The 21,493-nt window shown below is 39.9% G+C and overlaps 1 protein-coding gene across 5 annotated transcripts; it reads left to right on the top strand.

Moving 5' to 3' along the window:
• The first annotated feature begins 1,464 nt into the window (after positions 1-1,464).
• Positions 1,465-20,741, top strand: LOC148892996 (glucagon receptor-like). 5 transcript variants are annotated; one of them, XM_089006707.1, is made up of 15 exons: positions 1,465-1,518; positions 2,205-2,306; positions 9,275-9,426; positions 9,507-9,603; positions 9,692-9,799; positions 10,577-10,665; positions 11,331-11,437; positions 13,091-13,238; positions 13,497-13,656; positions 14,210-14,270; positions 14,342-14,411; positions 15,373-15,461; positions 16,433-16,577; positions 17,486-17,527; positions 18,599-20,741. In XM_089006707.1, the coding sequence occupies exons 3-15, from the start codon at positions 9,373-9,375 to the stop codon at positions 19,007-19,009; spliced, it is 1,581 nt and encodes a 526-aa protein (XP_088862833.1). In that variant the 5' UTR covers positions 1,465-1,518; positions 2,205-2,306; positions 9,275-9,372; the 3' UTR covers positions 19,010-20,741. The 5 variants fall into 5 exon arrangements, with proteins under 5 accessions (XP_088862833.1, XP_088862832.1, XP_088862834.1 ...); XM_089006706.1 differs by having other exon boundaries at positions 1,468-1,552; XM_089006708.1 differs by lacking the exon at positions 1,465-1,518 and having other exon boundaries at positions 2,010-2,306; positions 11,334-11,437.
• Positions 20,742-21,493: the final 752 nt, after the last annotated feature.

The following is a 21,493-nucleotide window of genomic DNA, read 5'->3' as shown; positions in this document are numbered from 1 at the left end:
GTGTGTGTGTGTGTGTGTGTGTGTGTGTGTGTTAAGTTATTTATATGTGAGTGGAAAGAGAACAATTGCGACAAAACTCACAAGAGCATACATATTTCCACCCACAGTGTAGGTAGCCCTACTTTCCAAGCAATGTAACACTTTTTTTTGATTGGCGGAGAAAAAAAAAGTTGTTATGCTTTGTGACGATTGACCAGAAGATTTCAATCCAGAGGCATCCTTTTCACCGACTGAACACAAAAGCGAAGATGTTTCTATTGACTCGCAAGGTCATCCATGAGCTCGAGTGGGAGGAAAAAGGATTCTTAAATGAATGAGTGGAACCAAGTGAAGGTTTTGGACAGCAACCAGTCATAAAATGCATATATCTTTTTGTAATAATAATAATAATAATAATAATATAATTTCCGGACTACAAAGCGCACCTGATTATAAACCTCATCCAGTACATTTTGAAAGGACAAACCATTTTGTACATACATAAACCGTACCCGACTATAAACCGCATGTTTATAAAGAAAAACTGGACAAAGAAAATGTTTTCAAAAGTTTTATTAATATACAGTGATACCTTGACTTACGAACTTAATTGGTTCCCAGATAGAGTGTGTAAGGCGAAAAGTGTGTATCCCAAAAATTAATTTCCCATACAAAACCATTAAAATGAGAATAATTCGTTCCCAGGTCCCCATTAAACATAATTTTCTAATTTTCTAAGGCTTAAAATTACACAAAGTATACCTTATTTTACGTATAATAAAAAATAAATGGTATTCTAATTAAAGAAATAAACTGTACGGTATAATAAAGTCATTTTATTGACCTTTGTGATGATCGTTAATGGCTTGATGGAATGGAGTGGCCGGTTTCATCAGCATTAAACACTAGATGAGGAATGTAGCCTTCTTCTTTCACCATCTTGAGGAATGATTCCTTGTAAGCTTTGGCAGCTTTATCGTCAGAACTGGCTGCCTCAAATTACGAATGACACTATGAATCCCTGTACGACGCTTAAAGTTCTCGAACCATCCGTGGCTAGCCTTGAAATAATCAATGGATGACGAAATTCCAGGTTGCCTTCTTCTTTCACCATCTTGAGGAATGATCCCTAGTCGGTGCTTTCTGAGCGATAATTTTACCTTGTTCCTCATCAATTGTGTTCCGTTTAGCTGGGTTGATAGCTATTTGCATCAAGTGTACAGATGGCTTGTGTATTATTCTTATTATTATTATTGTTATTAAATAAGTCAGGACAGAGCACCATCTATTTGACACCGCCCACTTGTCAAGTGAGCAAAAGTACGGACTGTAATGTTCTTTTAATTTGAATTTTATAACCAGGAATTGCTGTCCACACCCTGTGTGTTCTGAGAGACGCCGTTCCTTAGCTTTTATTTTGAAGGGTTTAACCAGGATTTAGCTTAAATGTCCTTTGATTTGTGACAGCTTTGTATTCGAGTGCAACGCGCCAAGAGACGACTCTTCGGCAGGAGCGAGAGCGAGTCCATCAACACAGAAGTTAGTTCGACATACTGAGAAACGGAGTGGAAAAGTACTTTTATGAACGACACAGCTCAGTCACTTTAGCTTCTTTCTTTTTACCTTTAATCCCATTTTTTTACATTCTATTTTTCCTTTCTTTCTTTCTTTCTTTCTTTCTTTCTTTCTTTCTTTCTTTCTTTCTTTTTTTCTTTCTTTCTTTCTTTCTTTCTTTCTTTCTTTCTTTCTTTCTTTCTTTCTTTCTGTTTTTTCCTGTCTTCCTTCCAGTCTTTTTTCCTGTCTTTCTTTCCTGTCTTTTTTCCTGTCTTTCCTGTCTTTCCTGTCTTTCCTGTCTTTTTTCTGTCTTTTATTCCTGTCTTTTTTCCTGTCTTCCTTCCTGTCTTTCTTTCCTGTCTTTTTTTCTGTCTTTTATTCCTGTCTTTTTTCCTGTCTTTTTTTCCTGTGTTTTTTCCTGTCTTTTTTTACTGTCTTTTTTCCTGTCTTTTTTTCCTGTCTTTCCTGTCTTTTTTCTGTCTTTTATTCCTGTCTTTTTTCCTGTCTTTTTTTCCTGTCTTTTTTCCTGTCGTTTTTCCTGTCTTCCTTCCTGCCTTTTTTCCTATCTTTCCTTTTCCCGTCTTTCCTTTTTCCTGTCTTTCCTTTTTTCCTGTCTCACGTTTTTTCTGTCTTTCCTTTTCCCCCGTCTGTTGCTGCCGTCGGTACCGCAGTGATGCGTCTTGGTTGCGCGTCTTGGACTGCGCCTGCATTGTGATGGAACTCCGGAGGTGTGTGTGTATCCCCGGAGCGCAAAAGGACATCTGCAAGCCAAGGTAAACAAAATAATAATCATAATAATAATTTTCATCCAAATGTTTTATTTTTTATTTTATTTTGATGCATCCCATTCTGGGCTAGGAAACTACCAATTTACTGTACGCCCACGTACGCCTATCATCTTTTTTTTTTTTGTGTCTTGTACAAAGGCGAAATAATGTACATTATCCATCATTTTGTGATCATTATGTGTCGTATTTTATTGTGTAATTCCTTCCCCTCATTTCACTTGACTTTTCTTCATGGGGACCACATTAAATATTAATATGAAAACAATTCTCGAATAACCTTGTCCAAAGGGGTTTTGTTACGACCCACATCACAATAAACCGGCCTTTCTGCCGCTCAGCAGGATTATGCAAAAATCTGGCGCTTTCCACTCAAATGTCTTTGGCGGACACGGTCACATACGTAAACAGTGCATGGGAACAAATTGAATTAGCCACAAAGTATATGAATGCATGAATGTCGATTAATGACTTCATCGCCACGATTGCTGTTGTTAAAAGTCAAGTTTCTATCTATCTATCTATCTATCTATCTATCTATCTATCTATCTATCTATCTATCTATCTATCTATCTATCTATCTATCTATCTATCTATCTATCTATCTATCTATCTATCTATCTATCTGTCACTCCGTCAGTCCCTCCGTCTGTCTGTCCGTCGGTCCCTCCGTCGGTCCGTCCCTCCGTCCGTCTCTAGCTGCCTGCCTACCTACCTACCTCTCCACCTCACCTACCTACCTAACTATAAACCTCACCTACCTACCTATCCACCTCACCTACCTACCTATCCACCACACCTACCTACCTACCTATCCACCTCACCTATCTACCTAACTACCTATCCACCTCACCTACCTATCCACCTCACCTCACCTACCTACCTACCTACCTATCCACCTCACCACACCTACCTACCTACCTACCTATCCACCTCACCTATCTACCTACCTACCTATCCACCTCACCTACCTACCTAACTATAAACCTCACCTACCTACCTATCCACCTCACCTACCTACCTACCTACCTACCTACCTACCTATCCACCTCACCTATCTACCTACCTACCTCTCCACCTCACCTACCTACCTATCCACCTCACCTACCTACCTACCTACCTACCTACCTACCTACCTACCTACCTACCTACCTATCCACTTCACCTCACCTACCTACCTACCTATCCACCTCATCTCACCTCACCTACCTGCCTAGCTACCTACCTACCTACCTATACACCTTACCGCACCTACCTACCTACCTAGCTACCTACCTACCTACCTATCCACCTTACCACACCTACCTACCTACCTACCTACCTACCTACCTACCTATCCACCTCAGCTACCTATCCATCTATCCATCCATCTCCATCCATCCATCCATCCATAGATAGTCTATATCAAGGTCTTACTGTACATGTTTGCAATGTGAAACCAACTTACATGAAAGCATGTCCTGAATATTTCATATCTCTTTTCTTTGTCTGATCTTCCATTGATCTGCCTCTGTTCTTTATTCATTAGTAGGTCCCGGTTCCAATTGACTGATCATGCGTGAGGGTCTGTTGTCATGCCTCTATTCTGCAAAGTCTGTACATTATATCATGACCAAAACCACAATGGGAATGCGGGTTTCTGGTTTGATGTTTACGCTTAGCGTCAACATACGTTTGCCTGAGTTTGGTGAAAGCAGCACGGACTCAGTGATGAATGTTTCAATGTGAGTCTAAACAATGGTCTCTCTTACTTTATGAACAAATGAATGACAGGATGAATGGATAAATGAAAGGATGAGTTGTATAAGCAGCACTATAGGTACAATTCCTTCCTTACCAAAACTAGCTACAATAGCTAGCAAAACTTGCGAGCTATTTGCTATCTATTAGCTATCTGGCTAGCTATTTGCTATCTAGCTAGCTATCTATTCACTATCTAACTGAATGGCTATCTAGCTAGGTATCTGTTGGCTATCTATTAGCTAGCTAGCTAGCTTTCTATCTATTTGAGTTACTTCCGGGTTGAGTGAATGCTGCTCACCCACAGAAAAACACATCCCGTGACTGTAAAGTGACCTTGAGACTTTTGAAAGGCGCTTCATAATGAAATGGATTATTATTATTATTATTATTATTATTATCATAAAACACTTTTGATATACAATGAAAAAGGAAAGCTGAAAGCAAAGCCCAGTAAAAAGGCGTGCCATGCTTGTGTGTGTGTTCTACGCATGCATGGTGAGAGGTCTGTGCTACAAACACATTTGTTTATTTCATCAACACAGAATGAGACTGGGCGCTGACGCATGCTGTTTCGCTCTCGCACACACACACACACACACACACACACACACACACACACACACACACACACACACACACACACACACACACACACACACACACATACACAAGTGTCCATTCATGCTAATATCACATTAATAAATGTCCTACTAGTCCAACGCTGATGTCACCAATATGGCTAAATAAAGCTGTAAATGACCACAGGAAGCAGAAAGTCATGTTTGCCAGTAACCCTGTAGCAAAAAAAAGCAGGAGAAAACCAGTTTCTTTGCTTGCAGAATGTTAATTCTTCACACGATGTCATTTACAAGGGACTTGGCAGGAGGTAACATCTCGAAAATGCCATGAAAATTATGACAAGACTATTGACTATTGAATAGAAGCTCTGTCTTTTATTTTGAAGGCACGTTTAAACATTACCAGGGCGACCGTCGAAAGTTAAGGGGCAGAGACGATGATACATATGTTGTTGTTACCAGGACTCTGCTAATAAAGTTGTATAAAAATACATGATGGATTCACATTTATTATCATATTTAAAAGAAAGAAAAAAAACAGTTTCCATCCCTGTCGTATCATTTTATTTTGTTGTATTTATCCGCCAGTCCGTTAAAATATTGTCTGTCATTAAACCGGTCCGTGGCGCAAAAAAGGTTGGGGACCACTGCTTTAGAGGACAACCGACACCATTTTTTTTTGTTTCCTAAATGACATTATAAAAACGTTTTATAGCATCTAACATACCCAAAATACACAGGCTGATATTTTTAGTCAAATGCAAAACACCAATAAAAATGACTTCAAGTGTCCCAAAACTGCCACAAAATGAGCTCGATACTGGGGAGATTCAGAAAGTCCCGCCCCCTTGTTCATGACGTCACACCAGGATACTCCTTCACAAACTGCCTTGCTCCAGAATCAAAACAATGCCTTCAGAGAGTTAAGATTGGGCGAACGTGCTTTCTTGTTAATCATCCAGTTATGAATATGATGCAATTAGTTCTGAAGAAGAAAGCATAAATGTTTGCAATCGATTAAAGAAGTCCTTCCGTATTAATTTGAGCCATCTGGACTCCAATGTAGCGTCCCAGAAAATGCACAAGATGGCGCCCAAATTCCGTTAGAAATGGGCTGATTTGTCTACTGGGGATTTGTGTCAACTAGTATCAAATAGTAGTCTTGGTGCAACACACAACGATTCACCATCGCGTTATTTAAGTAGTTTTCCTTCTAATTTTGCCATCAACACGAAATTTTCAGACCAAACAAAGTACCCAAAATGCATTGCTTGTCGCTTTCTCGGTCAGGGGCGTTCCTTCAGTGACGTCACTTACGGACTCGTCACCAACTCGCAAACAAGACGTCCTGAATATTCAGCGCGAGTCTTAAAAGGTGAAATATAGCTATATGCCGTGGAATCTTTGTCAAATACGCTGAATAGAAGTCATTTGAAGTGATTTTACAAATTATGGACACAACTTGTCCCGAGGCATCGGTTGTCCTTTAAATGTAATAATAATAATAATACATGTAATTTCTAAGCGCCTTTCAAAACTCTCAAGGACATTTTCCAAGTATATGAAAGCATGTTGAGAGTTCAAGAATGAGGGAATTTAAAAAGCAGGCGTTCGAGAAATGGCAAAAGCTAAGAGATCTTGTGGATGAGAGAGAGGGTGGCTCTTTGAGAGCAACGCGACATGGTGAATAATGCCATTCGTCATCAGGCTGTCACTATTATCCCCATTAGAGAGTGAGCAGCAGAAGTGAGAGATTCGGATGCAAGAGAAGTGAAGTGAGCGATGACGCAGGTACTTCATGAATGTGAGTTATGCCAGTTTTTCCATTGCATTGGCAGGCAGAGATGTTAGCGAGCGGCACGAAGATTAGATTGTAAATTAGGGGCAAACCAACAAACAAGCAAACATGTCATGCATGCACAATCATTCAAAAATTTGCATGCACAGCCTCGATTACATTATAAAAGATGAGCGTTAAAGGTCAACCGACGCCTCCGGACAAGTTGTGTCCATAAAATACACTCCAAAAAATCATTTCGGGTGAATTCGTGAGGTTCTGAAACTTTAACAGATGCATATATAGACCCTCTAGAAGCATTTAGAATGAAAAACTTGTGAGGACCGGCCAAAAGGTTCTCACTTGTCAAAAATGTCCTCACTACGTACAGTAAGACCTCAACTTACGAACTTAATTGGTTCCCAGACAAGTAAGGCGAAAAGTGTGTATCTCAAAAAAAAAAATCCCATAGGAAACCATTACAATGGGAATAATCCATTCCCGGGTTTCCATAAAATATACTATTCAACTAAATAAGCCTTAAAACTACACACAACATACATTATTCTATGTATAATAAATGTGATATTGTATTGTAATGAAAGAAATACACTGCATTGTATCATAAAGTCAGTTTATTTACATTTGTGATGGTCATTTATGGCTAGATGGAATGGCGTTGGAGGTCAAAGGTGAAAGGGAATTGCTGTTTGGAAAGAGAGGCACATTACATAAGGACTGTAATTAAAGAAATAAACTGTGCTGTAAAATAAAGTTTTATTTACCTTTTTTATGGTCGTTTATGGAAGGAGAGTCACCTTCCATAAGGACTGTTGGTAACTTAACCTCTGGTGCTGTTCGGTCGTGTGCTTCCGCCGAAGATCACTCCGCCAGCCGTGGTGGGTGTGTATTATGAAAATAGTGCTTATTATGAGGTTTAATTTTCAGAAATTTGACGTTTGTAAGACGAAAAGTTTGTAAGTTGAGGTCTCACTGTCTTGTATAAAATGTTAGTGGTCCTCACAAGACTAGTCACACAAACACACATGCTCACGCATGTTAGCAGTTGTCACACATGTGACTGCTGCCTTCCGCAATGCATGACAGACAAGACATACTCTTGACATTTCTCTCTCTTTTGCTCTCTCTCTCTCTCTCTCTCTCTCTCTCTCTCTCTCTCTCTCTCTGGTTCGCTGGGGATGTTTTCAAGTTTAGTTGACAACAACGTAGTGTATATGTTGTGACACTAACATCCAAATGTATGTCTCACAGTCAGGCCTGGGCAAACAAAGCTGAAGACAAACACAGGAAAAAAATGGAATTTGAAATGTTTTGGCCAAAAATATACACACATAAATTGTTTTTTGCAGAAACGTTTCAGATTCCGTTTTGTTCTCCAACTTCATTTGTCGAGATGCTCAACGGAAGCCTCATTTTTCCCCTTCATGTTTGCTTTATTATCAAATGTGCAACACATGCGACATACAGCACAAATGAAATGACGATGTACAATTAATAAAAATAAAACATTTCATTTCTAAACTCTCAAGGTCACTTTACAGTCACAGGCTAAGTTTTTCTGTGGGCGAGCAGCGACTCAACCCCGAAGTAACTTAAATAGATAGCAAGCTAGCGAGCTAGCTAGTGAATATATAGCTATTAGCCAGCGAATAGATAGCTATTAGCTAGCGAATAGATAGCAACGGTCTCAAGCAATAGAAGAGGTTGAAAAAAATACACAATACACAAAATATACCTATCTATTCGCTAGCCATTAGCTAGTGAATAGACCCTCATTAGCCAGAGAATAGATAGCTATTAGCCAGCAAATAGATATATTTTAGTACTTGAGACGTGAAACAAAATGGCAGAATAGATAGATAATAACTAGCAAATAGCTAGCCATTATCCAGCAAATAGATAGCCATTAGCCAGCGAGTAGCTATTAGCTAGCGAATAGATAGCCATTCGCCAGCGAATAGACCCTCATTAGCCAGAGAATAGATAGCTATTAGCCAGCAAATAGATATATTTTAGTACTTGAGACGTGAAACAAAATGGCAGACCAAACAATGAACACTCCTAAAGATCATGTAAACAAAACAAACACCAGAATAATAATCATAACAATACATTTCATTTCTACGCACCTTTCAAAACTCTCAAGGTCACTTTACAGTCACAGGATAACTTTTTTTCTATGGGTGAGCAGCGGCAGCCACACGCATCAGCGTTCACTCAACCCCGAAGTAACTTAAATAGATAGCAAGCTAGCTAGCTAGCGAATATATAACTAATAGCTAGCGAATAGATAGCTATTAGCAGCGAATAGATAGCTATTGGCTAGCAAATAGATAGCTATAAGCTAGCAAATAGATAGCTATTAGCTAGCGAATAGATAGCAACGGTCTCAGGCAATAAAAGAGGTTTCAACTTAATTGATAATTCAAAGGCAGAATTTAGACTGCAAGGTTAAAATATCACATGGCTTTAACCGAAGACTGGGGGCGGGGAATAAGGGACAAAAACAGTCGGCTGCCATTTTGTTGTTAGACGAATGGGCTCGTTCGCGAACGACACATCACTCATTGTGGCGGTCCGTGTGTATCCCGAAAAAAAGTTTGTATGCCAAGGTAAAATTTTCATACATTTAACGTTCGTAAACCGAAAAGTTCGTTAGCCAAAAGGTTCGTAAGCCGAGGTATCACTGTCTATTTTTTTTAATCCACGTTATAAATACGTTACGGGGAAACGAAAGCAATCAGTGATTGAAAATTACTATGGACGTCTAAATTATTATATTATTGTATGATTTCTGATATATGTATTCTCCAAACTCCCTTTCACCATACGTGCAGGCTCGACGTTGATATCGGAGCTGGAGTGCCTCATTGTTTGGGCTTCTTGCTCTTTGTTCTTGGTCCCTACTTTCCCTCAACCTTCCAGCTTCAGTGGGATGTTCCAGGTGGTTCTCATCTTGGCCTTGCTCATGCTCTACAACTCCTCAAAGGTACGGCTTCCATTTTGACTCCGATCTACACAATCGCACTCAAAAGACCGCCAGGAGATGAGCTCCCTTCCCCGCCACAGGTTTCTTCGACCACATCCTCGAAGCGTGTGAAGGAGCAGTGGAGCAACTACAAGAATCAGTGTTTGGACTTTTTGAACTCTCTACCCCCCACAACAGGTAAGCCCTCTTCTCCCACTGCTTTGAGAAGTATGCAGACAAATCCAAGAACTGCTCTTGTGAAGCTAACATGCTCTTACGCCAACAGAGGCGGTGTGTAATAGGACCTTTGACCAGTATGCCTGCTGGTCTGATGGACTTCCTGGTACTACAGTCAATGTCTCTTGCCCTTGGTTTTTGCCGTGGCATCATAAAGGTCAGCTAGCTTATACGCTTGTAATAATAATAATAATAATAATAATAATACATTTCATTCATAAGGGCCTTTCAAAACTCTCAAGGTCACTTTACAGTCAAAGGATACACTTTTCTGCGGGTGAGCAGCGGCAGCCACACGCGCCAGCGTTCACTCATCCACAAAGTAACTAAAAATAAATAGTTAGCTAGCTTGCTAGCCAGCTAATAGATAGCTAGATAAATAGAGAGCTAGCCAGCTCGATAGCAAATAGCTAGCTAGCTAAGTAGTGTAGGATTATTTAAAATTATCAGTCAAAAAAGTCAGTCAGCTTTATTGTGAAATATGCTAATATAATAATTTAATAATAATAATAATTTATTTAATTAAGCATCTGCCATGGTATTTAGCTTTTCTCAATGATATGTCATGACAATAATGTCATGATTTGCGACTTCAACAATGTAACGATATGATGTGCATCTTCAATAATGTCATGATGTGCGTCTTCCGCCATATTTACATAGCTTACACAGCTAGCCACATAGCTAGCTAGATTGCTGGATAGCTAGATAAATTGTAACTTTTGAACATGAAAACTTCTATTCTGTCTGGATATCCTCTCCAAATAGTCAACCACACCAAAATTTCTACCGGAAACAAATTCCTTGTGTGTTCTACATACTTGGCAATAAATATGATTCTGATTCTGATTCTGATTTGCCCATCTTGAGCTGAATTGTCAATTGATTTGTCAATAATTGTATGTCCTCCTTTTGTATGTGCTTATTTCAACAGTCCAGCAGGGTTTGGTCTACAGATCCTGTGACAAAGATGGAAGATGGGGTCAGAAAAATACCAGTGAATGTGAAGATGACCCTAGCCAGGTGTGTGTGCCGAGATGGGTAGGGGGGGGCACACAGAGGTGCAGGGAGGAAGAGGATCTGAGGGAACGAGAGGGACTAGAACAGGGGTGTCAAAGTCATTTTTTGCCGCGGGCCACGTTGTAGTTATGGTTTCCTCTCGAGGGCCGTTATGAAATTGGGGAACCCATTAGAATGTTTAAATCCCTTCAAATATTACATATAGAGCACACAGCAAATTAATGAATAACTCGTTTTCAAATCTGAAGTCAAGAATAATGACTTTTATTGTGGTTGACATCCAAAAATATGACATTTTGGCTCAGATTTTAGCAATCATCATGGAATTTAACAAGTTTGATTTGCTTTCGCGGGCCGAAAAAAATGATGTGGCAGGCCGGATTTGGCCCGCGGGCCTTAACTTTGACATCTGTGGACTAGAACTTTGAAAAAGGTCAGATAGGTATGAGGGAGCAAGATTATGGATAGCTTTGAATGTATAAATAAGAATTTTAAAGTTGATTCTGTATTTTGATTGATTCTACATTGACACATTTTGAAGGAGATGTATCTTAAAAAAATGTTTCTGGATCATCTATAACTGCGTCAAACAACAGAGTGTATGCAGAATATGTGGTTAAGATTGCATGACTGTCCGTGGTAAAACACCACCTCTGCTCTGTCTGCAGCAGCTGTATGGCCATATCTTGAGTCAGTTTCGAATTATGTATACGGTGGGGTACTCGCTTTCTCTCGGAGCTCTGCTACTGGCCTTGGGAATCCTCATCAGCTTCAGGTAAGTAAACTATCGGAATATACAAAAAAAATACATAAATAAAAACATAGTGTGTTGAATGTAATCGGTTTGATTGTGTCAAGTGGCTTCCCACAACAAAATCATCTGGATGTATTTTTTCGTAGAATATGGGAATTTCATGCACAGTGATACCTTGGTTTACGAACCCCATGCCTTACAAACTTTTCAATTTACGAACGTTAAATTTATGAAAATTATACCTTGGCATACAAACTATTTTTCAGGGTACACACGGAGCGCCGCAATGAGTGATGTGTCGTTCGCGAACGAGCCCGTTCTTCTAACAAGGAAATGACTGCCAACATTTTTTTGTCCTCTATTCCCCGCCCCCAGTATTCGGTTAAACCCATGTGATTGGTCAAGAAGGCAGCAGTAAGGGAGGTGGTTTAAACATGAAAGAGACAGGCAGAGAAAATGGACAGAAAACATGACATCACAGTCTCCCAGGACATGAAGTGGGAGGTCAACACCAACTCTATCCTGAAAAAGGCCCAACAGAGAATGTACTTCCTGAGGCTGCTAAAGAAGCATGGCCTGCCACAGGAGGTGCTGCAACATTTCTACACGGCTGTCATCCAATCCATTCTGTGTTCTTCCATCACCGTTTGGTTCGGGGCAGCCACAAAAATGGACAAAATCCGACTTCAACGGACAGTTAGGACGGCGGAAAAAATCATTGGCACCGCCCTACCCACTCTCGAGGACTTGCACACTGCAAGAATCCAAACTCGGGCGCGGAAAATCCTACTGGACCCTCCGCACCCTGCCCACCACCTTTTCCAGCTACTCCCCTCAGGCAGGCGCTACCGATCCATGCGCACCAAATCCAGCAGACATTTAAACAGCTTCTTCCCCCAAGCCATTAACTCTTTGCACTCTTTCAACAGTAGCCAAAATGGAACTGTATAGTGCCACTTAGCAGTTTTTTTGACAACGATACTAGTGCAGCGTGTTCTACCGGAAACAAATTCCTTGTGTGTTCTACATACTTGGCAATAAAGATGATTCTGATTCTGATTCTGATTCTGATTCTGACATTTGGACTCATTTCAACTTTGATAGTTTGAAGGCAGAGTGTAGACTGAAAGGTTAAAATTCTCATCAATCAGGCTCCACAAAGCCATCTGTACACTTGATGCAAAAAGCTATCAACCCAGCTAAACCGAACACAACTGATGAGGAACAGGGTAAAATTATCGCAGAGAAAGCACCTACAAGGGAATCATTCCTCAAGATGGTGAAAGAAGAAGGCTACGTTCCTCATCAAGTGTTTAATGCTGATGAAACCGGCCACTCCATTCCATCAAGCCATCAACGACCATCACAAAAGTCAATAAACCGACTTTATTATACAGTAGTGTTTATTTCTTTAATTATAACACCATAGCACATTTATTATACATAAAGTAAGATATATTTTGTGTAGTTTTAAGGCTTAGAAAAAGTAGAAAATTATGTTTTATGGGGACCTGGGAACGGATTATTCTTATTTTAATGGTTTCCTATGGTGAATTAATGTTTGGGATACACACTTTTCGTCTTACACACTCTGTCTGGGAACCAATTAAGTTGGTAAGCCAAGGTATCACTGTATTTGTGGTTATTGTTGTGATGGTGTCAACTTTGCACCAGGAAGCTGCATTGCATGAGGAACAACATCCACATGAACTTGTTTGGCTCCTTCATCCTGAGAGCTGTCTCCATTCTGGTCAAAGATGCCCTGCTGACCCTGACACTTGACCCCAGGAGTACAAAGTTTCAAACTTGGATCAACATACCGGTTAGCGATCACGCTTAACAACAGCTTGCAGAAGAATTTGGTGTCCTGTACAATTCAGCTAATTTAACTCATTGAACGCCAAAAATGTCTTCGGAAATTGAAAATATGCTAGATAGCTACCTACATATTCTTGATACCGCAGTCACATGACCTTGACCAAATAATTCCAATAAACGAGTCAGAGCAAAATGAAAGTGCTATCAATCTATGCAGCTCTTATCTGATGTGCCCCCCCCCCCCCCACACACTGCTCTGCAGGCTGAGATGTGGTGTCGTGGCGCTATGGTGATGATGCATTACACTGTGATGGCCAACAACTATTGGCTGCTGGTGGAGGGCATCTACCTGCACAGTCTGCTAGTCATCACTGTGTTCAGTGAGAAGAAGTACTTTTACATTTACATGGCCATCGGTTGGGGTAAATAGGACATTCATTTCTGCCATTGGTTTTCACTTCGGCTAGTTTGCACCAACAAGGTTTCGTTGGATTCGAAACAAACTTTCATCAGAGATTAGTCAAACCAATTTTAAAATGAGTTCATCTCCTAAATTGAAAGTTATGATGCAATAGAATATATTCTTCAATCACGATTCAATCTACAGGGCAGTTTTAGAGTTAACCCTTGTTGATGCAATTAGCCCTAAAAGTCACCATCAGGTTAACTGGTCTAACGATTTTTTTTAAAAATAAATTTAAAAATTACAAGTTGGAACGAAAGGACAAAGCTCTTTGTGTCACATAACCCTAACCCTAAACCCTGACCTAAACCCTAACCCTAAACCTAACCCCTCACCCCTAACCCCTAACCCCTAACCCTAACCCTAACCCTAACCCTAACTGCTGACACTGACCCTAACCCCTAACCCTAAAACGATGACATCTCCCTCATTCTGCCAAGACGTCCACCTTTTAGAATATTTTTCTTCACAGGGAGTGACCCTCAGCCCTTACATTTCTCCTCCATTCTCAGGCGCCCCGCTCGTGTTTGTTTCACCCTGGATCACAATGAAGTACCTCTATGAGAATGAAGAGTGAGTGATCGTTTTCACTATGACTGTCCCCATCTCTTTCTATGACGCCTACATTTTTTTTGTGTGTTTAGGTGCTGGGAGAGAAATATTAACATGGGATACTGGTGGATCATCCGCTCCCCAATATTGGTTGCTTACCTGGTAAGTTCATCCTCTCTGTCTGTTTCTGGGTGGGAATTGTTCTTTTTGTGGATCAATACAGGAGTGGTCCACCGGTGAAAAGGTTTCTTCAGCCGTCATCTGTACTTCTTTGAAGGTGTCAGACGTTTCACTTCTTACCCAAGAGGCTTCGTCAGCGAACTAAATATTTTTACTGGTAGTTTTGGCCCTATATATATCCCTACTGTCCAGAGTTGGCGGTGCCAGACCTCTACTATGATAGATCCCTGCTCTAAGGTTGGAGGGAGCAGAGCACTATTCCCTGAGGCTACACTGATTACTTCTATTGTTTTGACTGATTACTTCTATTGTCCTGCCTGAGTATGGGGTCTACGGCTGGCCTGATTGACCCATTTGATCTGGTATTGTTAAGGTAATTCGCTATACAAACACATTTTAAACATCTTTTCTATTTCCTTTCGCATCATTTTGTTTGTCTTGGACTTCCTGTCGTCACAGTCTAAGGCTACACTGATTACTTCTATTGTCTTGACTGATTATGGGGTCTACGACTGGCCTGATTGCCCCATTTGATCTGGTATCACCTCATCAGCATAACTAAGCCTATGTTGCCTAAGAAGTCGGTTGTAGGAATGATCCAAATTGAACCTCACCCCACCATGGCGATTTAGTGAAGGGTTTTGCTGTTTCATAAAAATAGCTTCTTTTACTCCCCTTTCAAACCATTTTTTTTGTGGATCAAGTAGATGTGGCAGGACAGCTTCATCTCCACTCCTAAGAATCAGGAGTGAAATGCTAACCTTAAATCCGGGTTGTGGAATATAGTCTTGAAACGTTCGTAAAATGGGTTCTCATTCGTTCCCAAGTTCAGGAACAGCAGTGAAAGCCACATGATTACTGCCACGTCGCAATATTAAAAAGAGAAGAGATTTGCATTTGTATCAAGTATCATGGTGACAGTGACTGTCTCTTCTCATTACAGATCAATTTTTTCATTTTTGTACGAATCATCAAAATCTTGATGTCTAAACTCAAAGCTCATCAGATGAGATACACAGACTACAAGATCAGGTTAGAACTTTTTTTTTGTTTCGTGCATTGAAAATACACAGTAGAATTTTCTGTATAATATATTGTATTAACGTCTGTGTAAGCTCTCAGTCATACAGGAGTGGTCCATCGATGAAAAGGTTTCTTTAGCCGTCATCTGTACAAATTTGAAGGGGTCGGACGTTTCGCTTCTAATCCAAGAGCTAAAACTAAAAACTACACAAAATATACCTTATTTTATGTATAATAAATGTGCTACTGTATTAAAATTAAAGAAATAAACTGTACTATCTAATAAAGTCGTTTTATTTACCTTTGTGATGGTCGTGGATGTAGTTGCCTCTTGATGATATCCGAGAGAGTAAGAAAATGGAGAGAAAACTGTGAAATTTGGACTCGTTCCAACTTTGATAGTTCAAAGGCAAAGTGTAGACTGCAAGGTTAAAATATCCCATCAATCAGGCTCCACAAAAAACCCACACAATCCATCTGTACACTTGATGCAAAAAGCTATCAACACAGCAGAAGGCTACGTTCCTCATCAAGTGTTTAATGCTGAGGAAACCGGCCACTCCATTCCATCAAGCCATCAACGACCATCACAAAGGTCAATAAACCGACTTTATTATACAGTAGTGTTTATTTCTTTCATTATAATACCATAGCACATTTATTATACATAAAATAAGGTATATTGTGTGTAGTTTTAAGGCTTATTTAGTTGAAAATTATGTTTTATGGGAATCTGGGAACGGATTATTCTCATTTTAATGGTTTCCTATGGGAAATTAATTTTTGGTATACACAATTTTCGCCTTACACACTGTCTGGGAACTAATTAAGTTTGTAAGCCAAGGTATCACTGTAGCTCTTACTGTACTAAAAAAAATATGTTGGCATTGCAGAACCCATGATCCAATGGGGTCTATTGGACTGCATTTTGTCCTTTCGGATTGGTCTATCTTCCAATGTCTGTATGTTTGTTGGTCCAGATTAGCAAAATCCACTTTGACTCTGATTCCTCTGCTGGGGATTCACGCCATTCTCTTCACCTTTGTGATCGACGAGTCCGTCCCAAAAGGTTCAATTCTGCGGCTGATGCGGCTCTTCTGTGACCTCCTGTTCAACTCTTTCCAGGTACAAAGTACACATGCAGTAGTACACATGCTTTGTGGCCCGCTTGCTATGCCGACATGTGAATATGTCGCTCCAATCTATCAGATTTCATTTAAAGGACACCATTTTTTTTGTTTCCTGACATCAGAAAAACATTTTATAGCATCTAAAATAACCAAAACACACAGACTGATATTTTTAGTCAAATGCAAAACACCAATAAAAATAAGTTAAAGTGTCCCAAAACTACTTCAAAATGACCCCGGAGATGCCGAATTTCAGAAGGCCCCGCCCCCTTGTTCGTGACGTCACGCCAGGACGTCTTTGCTCTACATTAGAATCAAAACAATGGCTTCAGATACGGAGAAGATGCTTTTTTGTTACTCATCCAGTTATGAATATGATTCAAATACAGTAAAGTATCGTTATATCGATATTCAAGGGAGTCCGAAAAAATATCGATATAACCGGGACTATCGATATATCCGACCCTGTTTGCATGTAATTTTCTCCGTGCGTGCATAGAAATAGTATCGATATAACCGGGACTATCGATATATCCGATATCGATATAACGAGACTTTACTGTATTTCTGAAGAGGAAAGCATAAATGTTTGCAATCCATTAAAGAAGTCATTCCGTATCAATTTGAGTCGTCAGGACTCCAACGTAGCGTCCCAGAAAAGGCACAAAATGGCGCACAAGCTCCGTTTGAAATGGGCTGATTTGTCTGCTGGGAAACACCCTGGGTGTTTTGGGTATTTTAGATGCTATAAAACGTTTTTCTGATGTCAGTTAGGAAACAAACAAATGTTGTCGGTTGTCCTTTAAGCGTATCCAGAAAAATATGACATTGAACCTATTTTTAGAACCATCCAAAGGGAAGAAGATGTTTTCTCACTCTCTCCATCTCTACGTTCCTCTACAGGGGCTGCTGGTTGCCATCTTGTACTGCTTTATCAACAAAGAGGTGAGGAGGATGATAACATTTTGAGGGCTTGTGGTACAGATGAATGCTTTTGGGTGTTTCCCGCCTCCTCCCATCTCTGAAAGCTTTATACTACTTCCGCTTTCTCTACCGAATGGGACCGGCATACTGATCACTCAACCTTAAAGGACAACCGACGTCTCTGGACAAATTGTGTCCATAATTTGTAAAATCACTTGAAATGACTTCTACTGAGCATATTTTACAAAGATTCCACCGCATATAGCTATATTTTACCTTTTAAGACTCGCGCTGAATATTCAGTAAGTCTTGTTTTTGAGTTGGTGACGAGTCCTCACATTACGTCACTGAAGGAACGCCCATGACCAAGAAAGCGACACACAATGCATTTTGGGTACTTTGTTTGGTCTGAAAACTTCGTGTTGATGGCGAAATTAGAAGGAAAAAAAAACAATGACGCGATGGTGAATCTTTGTGTGTTGCACCAAGACTACTATTTGATACTAGTTGACACAAATTCCCAGCAGACAAATCAGCCCATTTCTAACGGAACTAGGGCGCCATTTTGTGCATTTTCTGGGACGGCTACATTGGAGTCCAGATGGCTCAAATTGATAAGGAAGGACTTCTTTAATCGATGTCAAACATGTATGCTTTCCTCTTCAGAACTATTTGAATCATCTCCATAACTGGATGAGTAACAAGAAAGCATTTTCTCCGAATCTGAAGCCATTGTTTTGATTCGAGAGCAAGGCAAGACGTCCTGGCGTGACATCATGAACAAGGGGGCGGGACCTTCTGAAACTCGCCATTTCGAGGTCATTTTGAAGTAGTTTTGGGACACTTTAAGTCATTTTTATTGGTGTTTTGCATTTAACTAAAAATATCAGCCTGCGTGTTTTGGCTATTTGAGATGCTATAAAACGTTTTTCTGATGTCAGTTAGGAAACAAAAAAGTGGTGTCGCTTGTCCTTTAAAATGCACCCCTTTGGCTTAAGAGACATCCAATCACTTGACTGTCTATTTTAACCTCTCGCATTATATTGATATGGATCTCTGCCAGCGGCTACCCACAATCCCATTATCTCTTAGGTGCAGTCAGAAATGCTGAAAAAGTGGAAGCGTTGGAAGCTGGGTAAGGACATTGACGAAGAGTACCGACACACCCACAGCCAGACGCCGCACATTAAAAGCGGGAGCATCGCAACAGGAAACCTACCTGATCTCCTTGACAACAACACCAGTGACCCCAGCGGAGGCTCAATTGGTACACCTCAACTCAAAAAAGATGACGGACGCTCATCCAGCTCAGTTGGACATGATGAAAACCGCCATTTTGTCATGTCCTACGACGATGAGATGGGGAAAGTCAACAAACATGCTTTTCACCTCTCCTTCCCGTCCCGCCAAGGCCTTACCAGCACCACCTCGGAGAACATGCATCGGGAGGAAAAGGCTCAGTGTCACTCTTATCCTACGGAAGGAGCAGAAACCAATGTCTGAGTCAAATTGTGGCTTTTCACTAATGAAAAAGTTTAAAATGAACATTTAATATATTTTTTTTTCTACCAAACTTCGAGATAAAAAAGAAACATTTTCAAGACTTAAAGGACAACCTAAAAAAATTTTTCGTGTGTCAGTTGTCCTTGAAAGGACAACCGACATATTTTTTCAGCTTCCTAACTGACATCAGAAAAACAAACGTGTTTTGCATTTGACTAAAAATATCAGCCTGTGTGTTTTGGGTATTTTAGATGCTATAAAACGTTTTTTTATGGTGTCAGTTAGGAAACAAAAAAATGGTGTCGGTTGTCCTTTAAATCCTTATTCCACATACGCAAAATTAATTAAAGCTCTGATTAGCTGCATAGAACACATTATTATCAATACATGTTGGCAGTTGACTGATAAAAAAAATGTGGGCAGTGTTAAAATTACCTTCATGTACTGATATGAAAAAGTTAGATTTCGGACACATTGCCCAGCCTCAATTTTACACGCCATAAATAAAACTTGGGAGAAAAATGTATGATAGAGAAAGAGGACCTTTAAACCCCAAGCTAAACACTAACGTAAAAGCAGAATACAGTGATACCTTGGCTTGTGAACTTCATTGGTTCCCAGAAAGAATGTGTAAAGCGAAAAGTGTGTATCCCAAAAATTTATTTCCCATAGGAAACCATTAAAATGAGAATAATCTGTTCCCAGGTCGCCATAAAACATAATTTTCTACTTTCTAATTTAATTTTCTAAATCTTAAAACTACACAAAATATACCTTATTTTATGTATAATGAATGTGCTATGGTATTATAATTAAATAAATAAACTGTACTGTATAATAAAGTCATTTTATTTAGCTTTGTGATGGTCATTGATGGCTTGATGGAATGGAGTGACCGGTTTCATCAGCATTAAACACTTGATGAGGAACGTAGCCTTCTTCTTTCACCATCTTGAGGAATGATCCCTTGTAGGTGCTTTCTCTGCCATCATTTTACCTTGTTCCTCATCAATTGTGTTCTGTTTAGCTGAGTTGATAGCTTTTTGCATCAAGTGTACAGACACGCGGATCGAACCGATGACGGTTGAATCTAACTAAAGTATTGTCATGTATTGTAAAGTGTGACTGCGTTAGTGCGTCTTTAATATTGGAATGATGCTTCTGTTGTGTGTGTCTTTAATGCACATTTGTAGTGCCGGGTACTCTACAACATCACCCTCACAGTCTCAATACCTTATAAAAAAAGAAAATGAAGCATCATATATGAATTTGAGACATTAATTTTCCAATGTATCTATATTTTGGTGAATGTATAATGGTGGAACGTCTGTGTAATGTTCAAACTATAATGAAGTGGGTGTACTGGCTACCAAATGTGAATTTTTAGCGCTGATGTCATTTTGCTCTCCAGTATGCCGGCATTTTAAAAGCTGAAGAGCAATGCAATACAAATTGCTTTCTTGTATTGGAACACATGATGCTGCTGTAGATGACTGTCATCATGCTATTCTGTTATCATTCTCATTTTCGGTTCCATATTGAAAGGACAATGTATGGACACACATAATTGCATGCAGAGTGTATCCTCAAAAGTCTCTGTCTACAATGACTTTCCATTGGAAAGGGAAGACGACGCATTTTATTACTGCTCCATTGAAAGCCTAGTGTACTTGATATCCGAATGTGCCACACAAAGTCAATTTGTCTTTTGTTCTTATTAAAATATATAACGTCTGTGTAAGCTCTCAGTCGTACATGAGTGGTCCATCCTGCATCTCAAAAACTGGAGGTGTAAACAAAAACAAATCAGATCGGTTTTAGCTTGCGCTTCCAAATATTTGTTCAAAAGAGATTTCAGACCTAATTCAACAAAAAAATGTGTTCCTAAGGCAGGGCTCGGGAACCTATGGCTCTTTTGATGATTGCATATGGCTCGCCGATAAAATTAAATACATATTCTCGCTTTTTCGCCGTTCATTTCCTCTTGGGGCTGCAATTGGCGGAAGTGCAATTTTGATTGGATGATACTGGCCGTCATGTTGAAACAGGTAAACGAACCTTTAAATGAGCCCAACGAGAAAACAAATGACGAGTACACTCCAGCTTAAATGCACCGGAGGATTCGCGATTCTAATTTGCAATTAAACAATAACGTCGATGAAACAGTCGAATGTCAGTGATATTTTAACACGCCCCGTGTTAACGTTAGCATCAATATACTTCTGCGAGAAGTATATTGCAGATAACAAGTGGGGAAGCTAATGGGCCGTGTGCAGGCTAGCTAGTAGTAACTTCGCCTGTGGACCCGGCAAGTTGACTTTCATTCCCATCGTTTGGCTGGATTTTTACCCATTCATGTGAGTACTATCACAAAGTTATTTTAAATAATACATTCTGACATTTTGTTGAAAAGTGGCCGCGCGTGCGTGCGTGTTTTCGTGCGCGCGCGTGTCGTGTGTGTGTGTGTGTGTGTGTGTGTGTGTG

Source organism: Hippocampus bargibanti, linkage group LG10 (assembly GCF_051943395.1).
Source record: "Hippocampus bargibanti isolate YZ-2025 linkage group LG10, ASM5194339v1, whole genome shotgun sequence".
NCBI lineage: Eukaryota > Metazoa > Chordata > Actinopteri > Syngnathiformes > Syngnathidae > Hippocampus > Hippocampus bargibanti.
This window is presented reverse-complemented; position numbering and strand designations above follow the sequence as displayed.

What these genes read in the sequence shown, in the direction of transcription:
- LOC148892996 (XM_089006707.1), top strand. Translation starts at nt 9,373, where the DNA reads ATGTTCCAGGTGGTTCTCATCTTGGCCTTGCTCATGCTCTACAACTCC. An exon ending in GGAATCCTCATCAGCTTCAG is followed by an intron (nt 11,438 to 13,090) that starts GTAAGTAAACTA and finishes ACTTTGCACCAG; the next exon opens with GAAGCTGCATTGCATGAGGA. An exon ending in TTACATGGCCATCGGTTGGG is followed by an intron (nt 13,657 to 14,209) that starts GTAAATAGGACA and finishes CTCCATTCTCAG; the next exon opens with GCGCCCCGCTCGTGTTTGTT.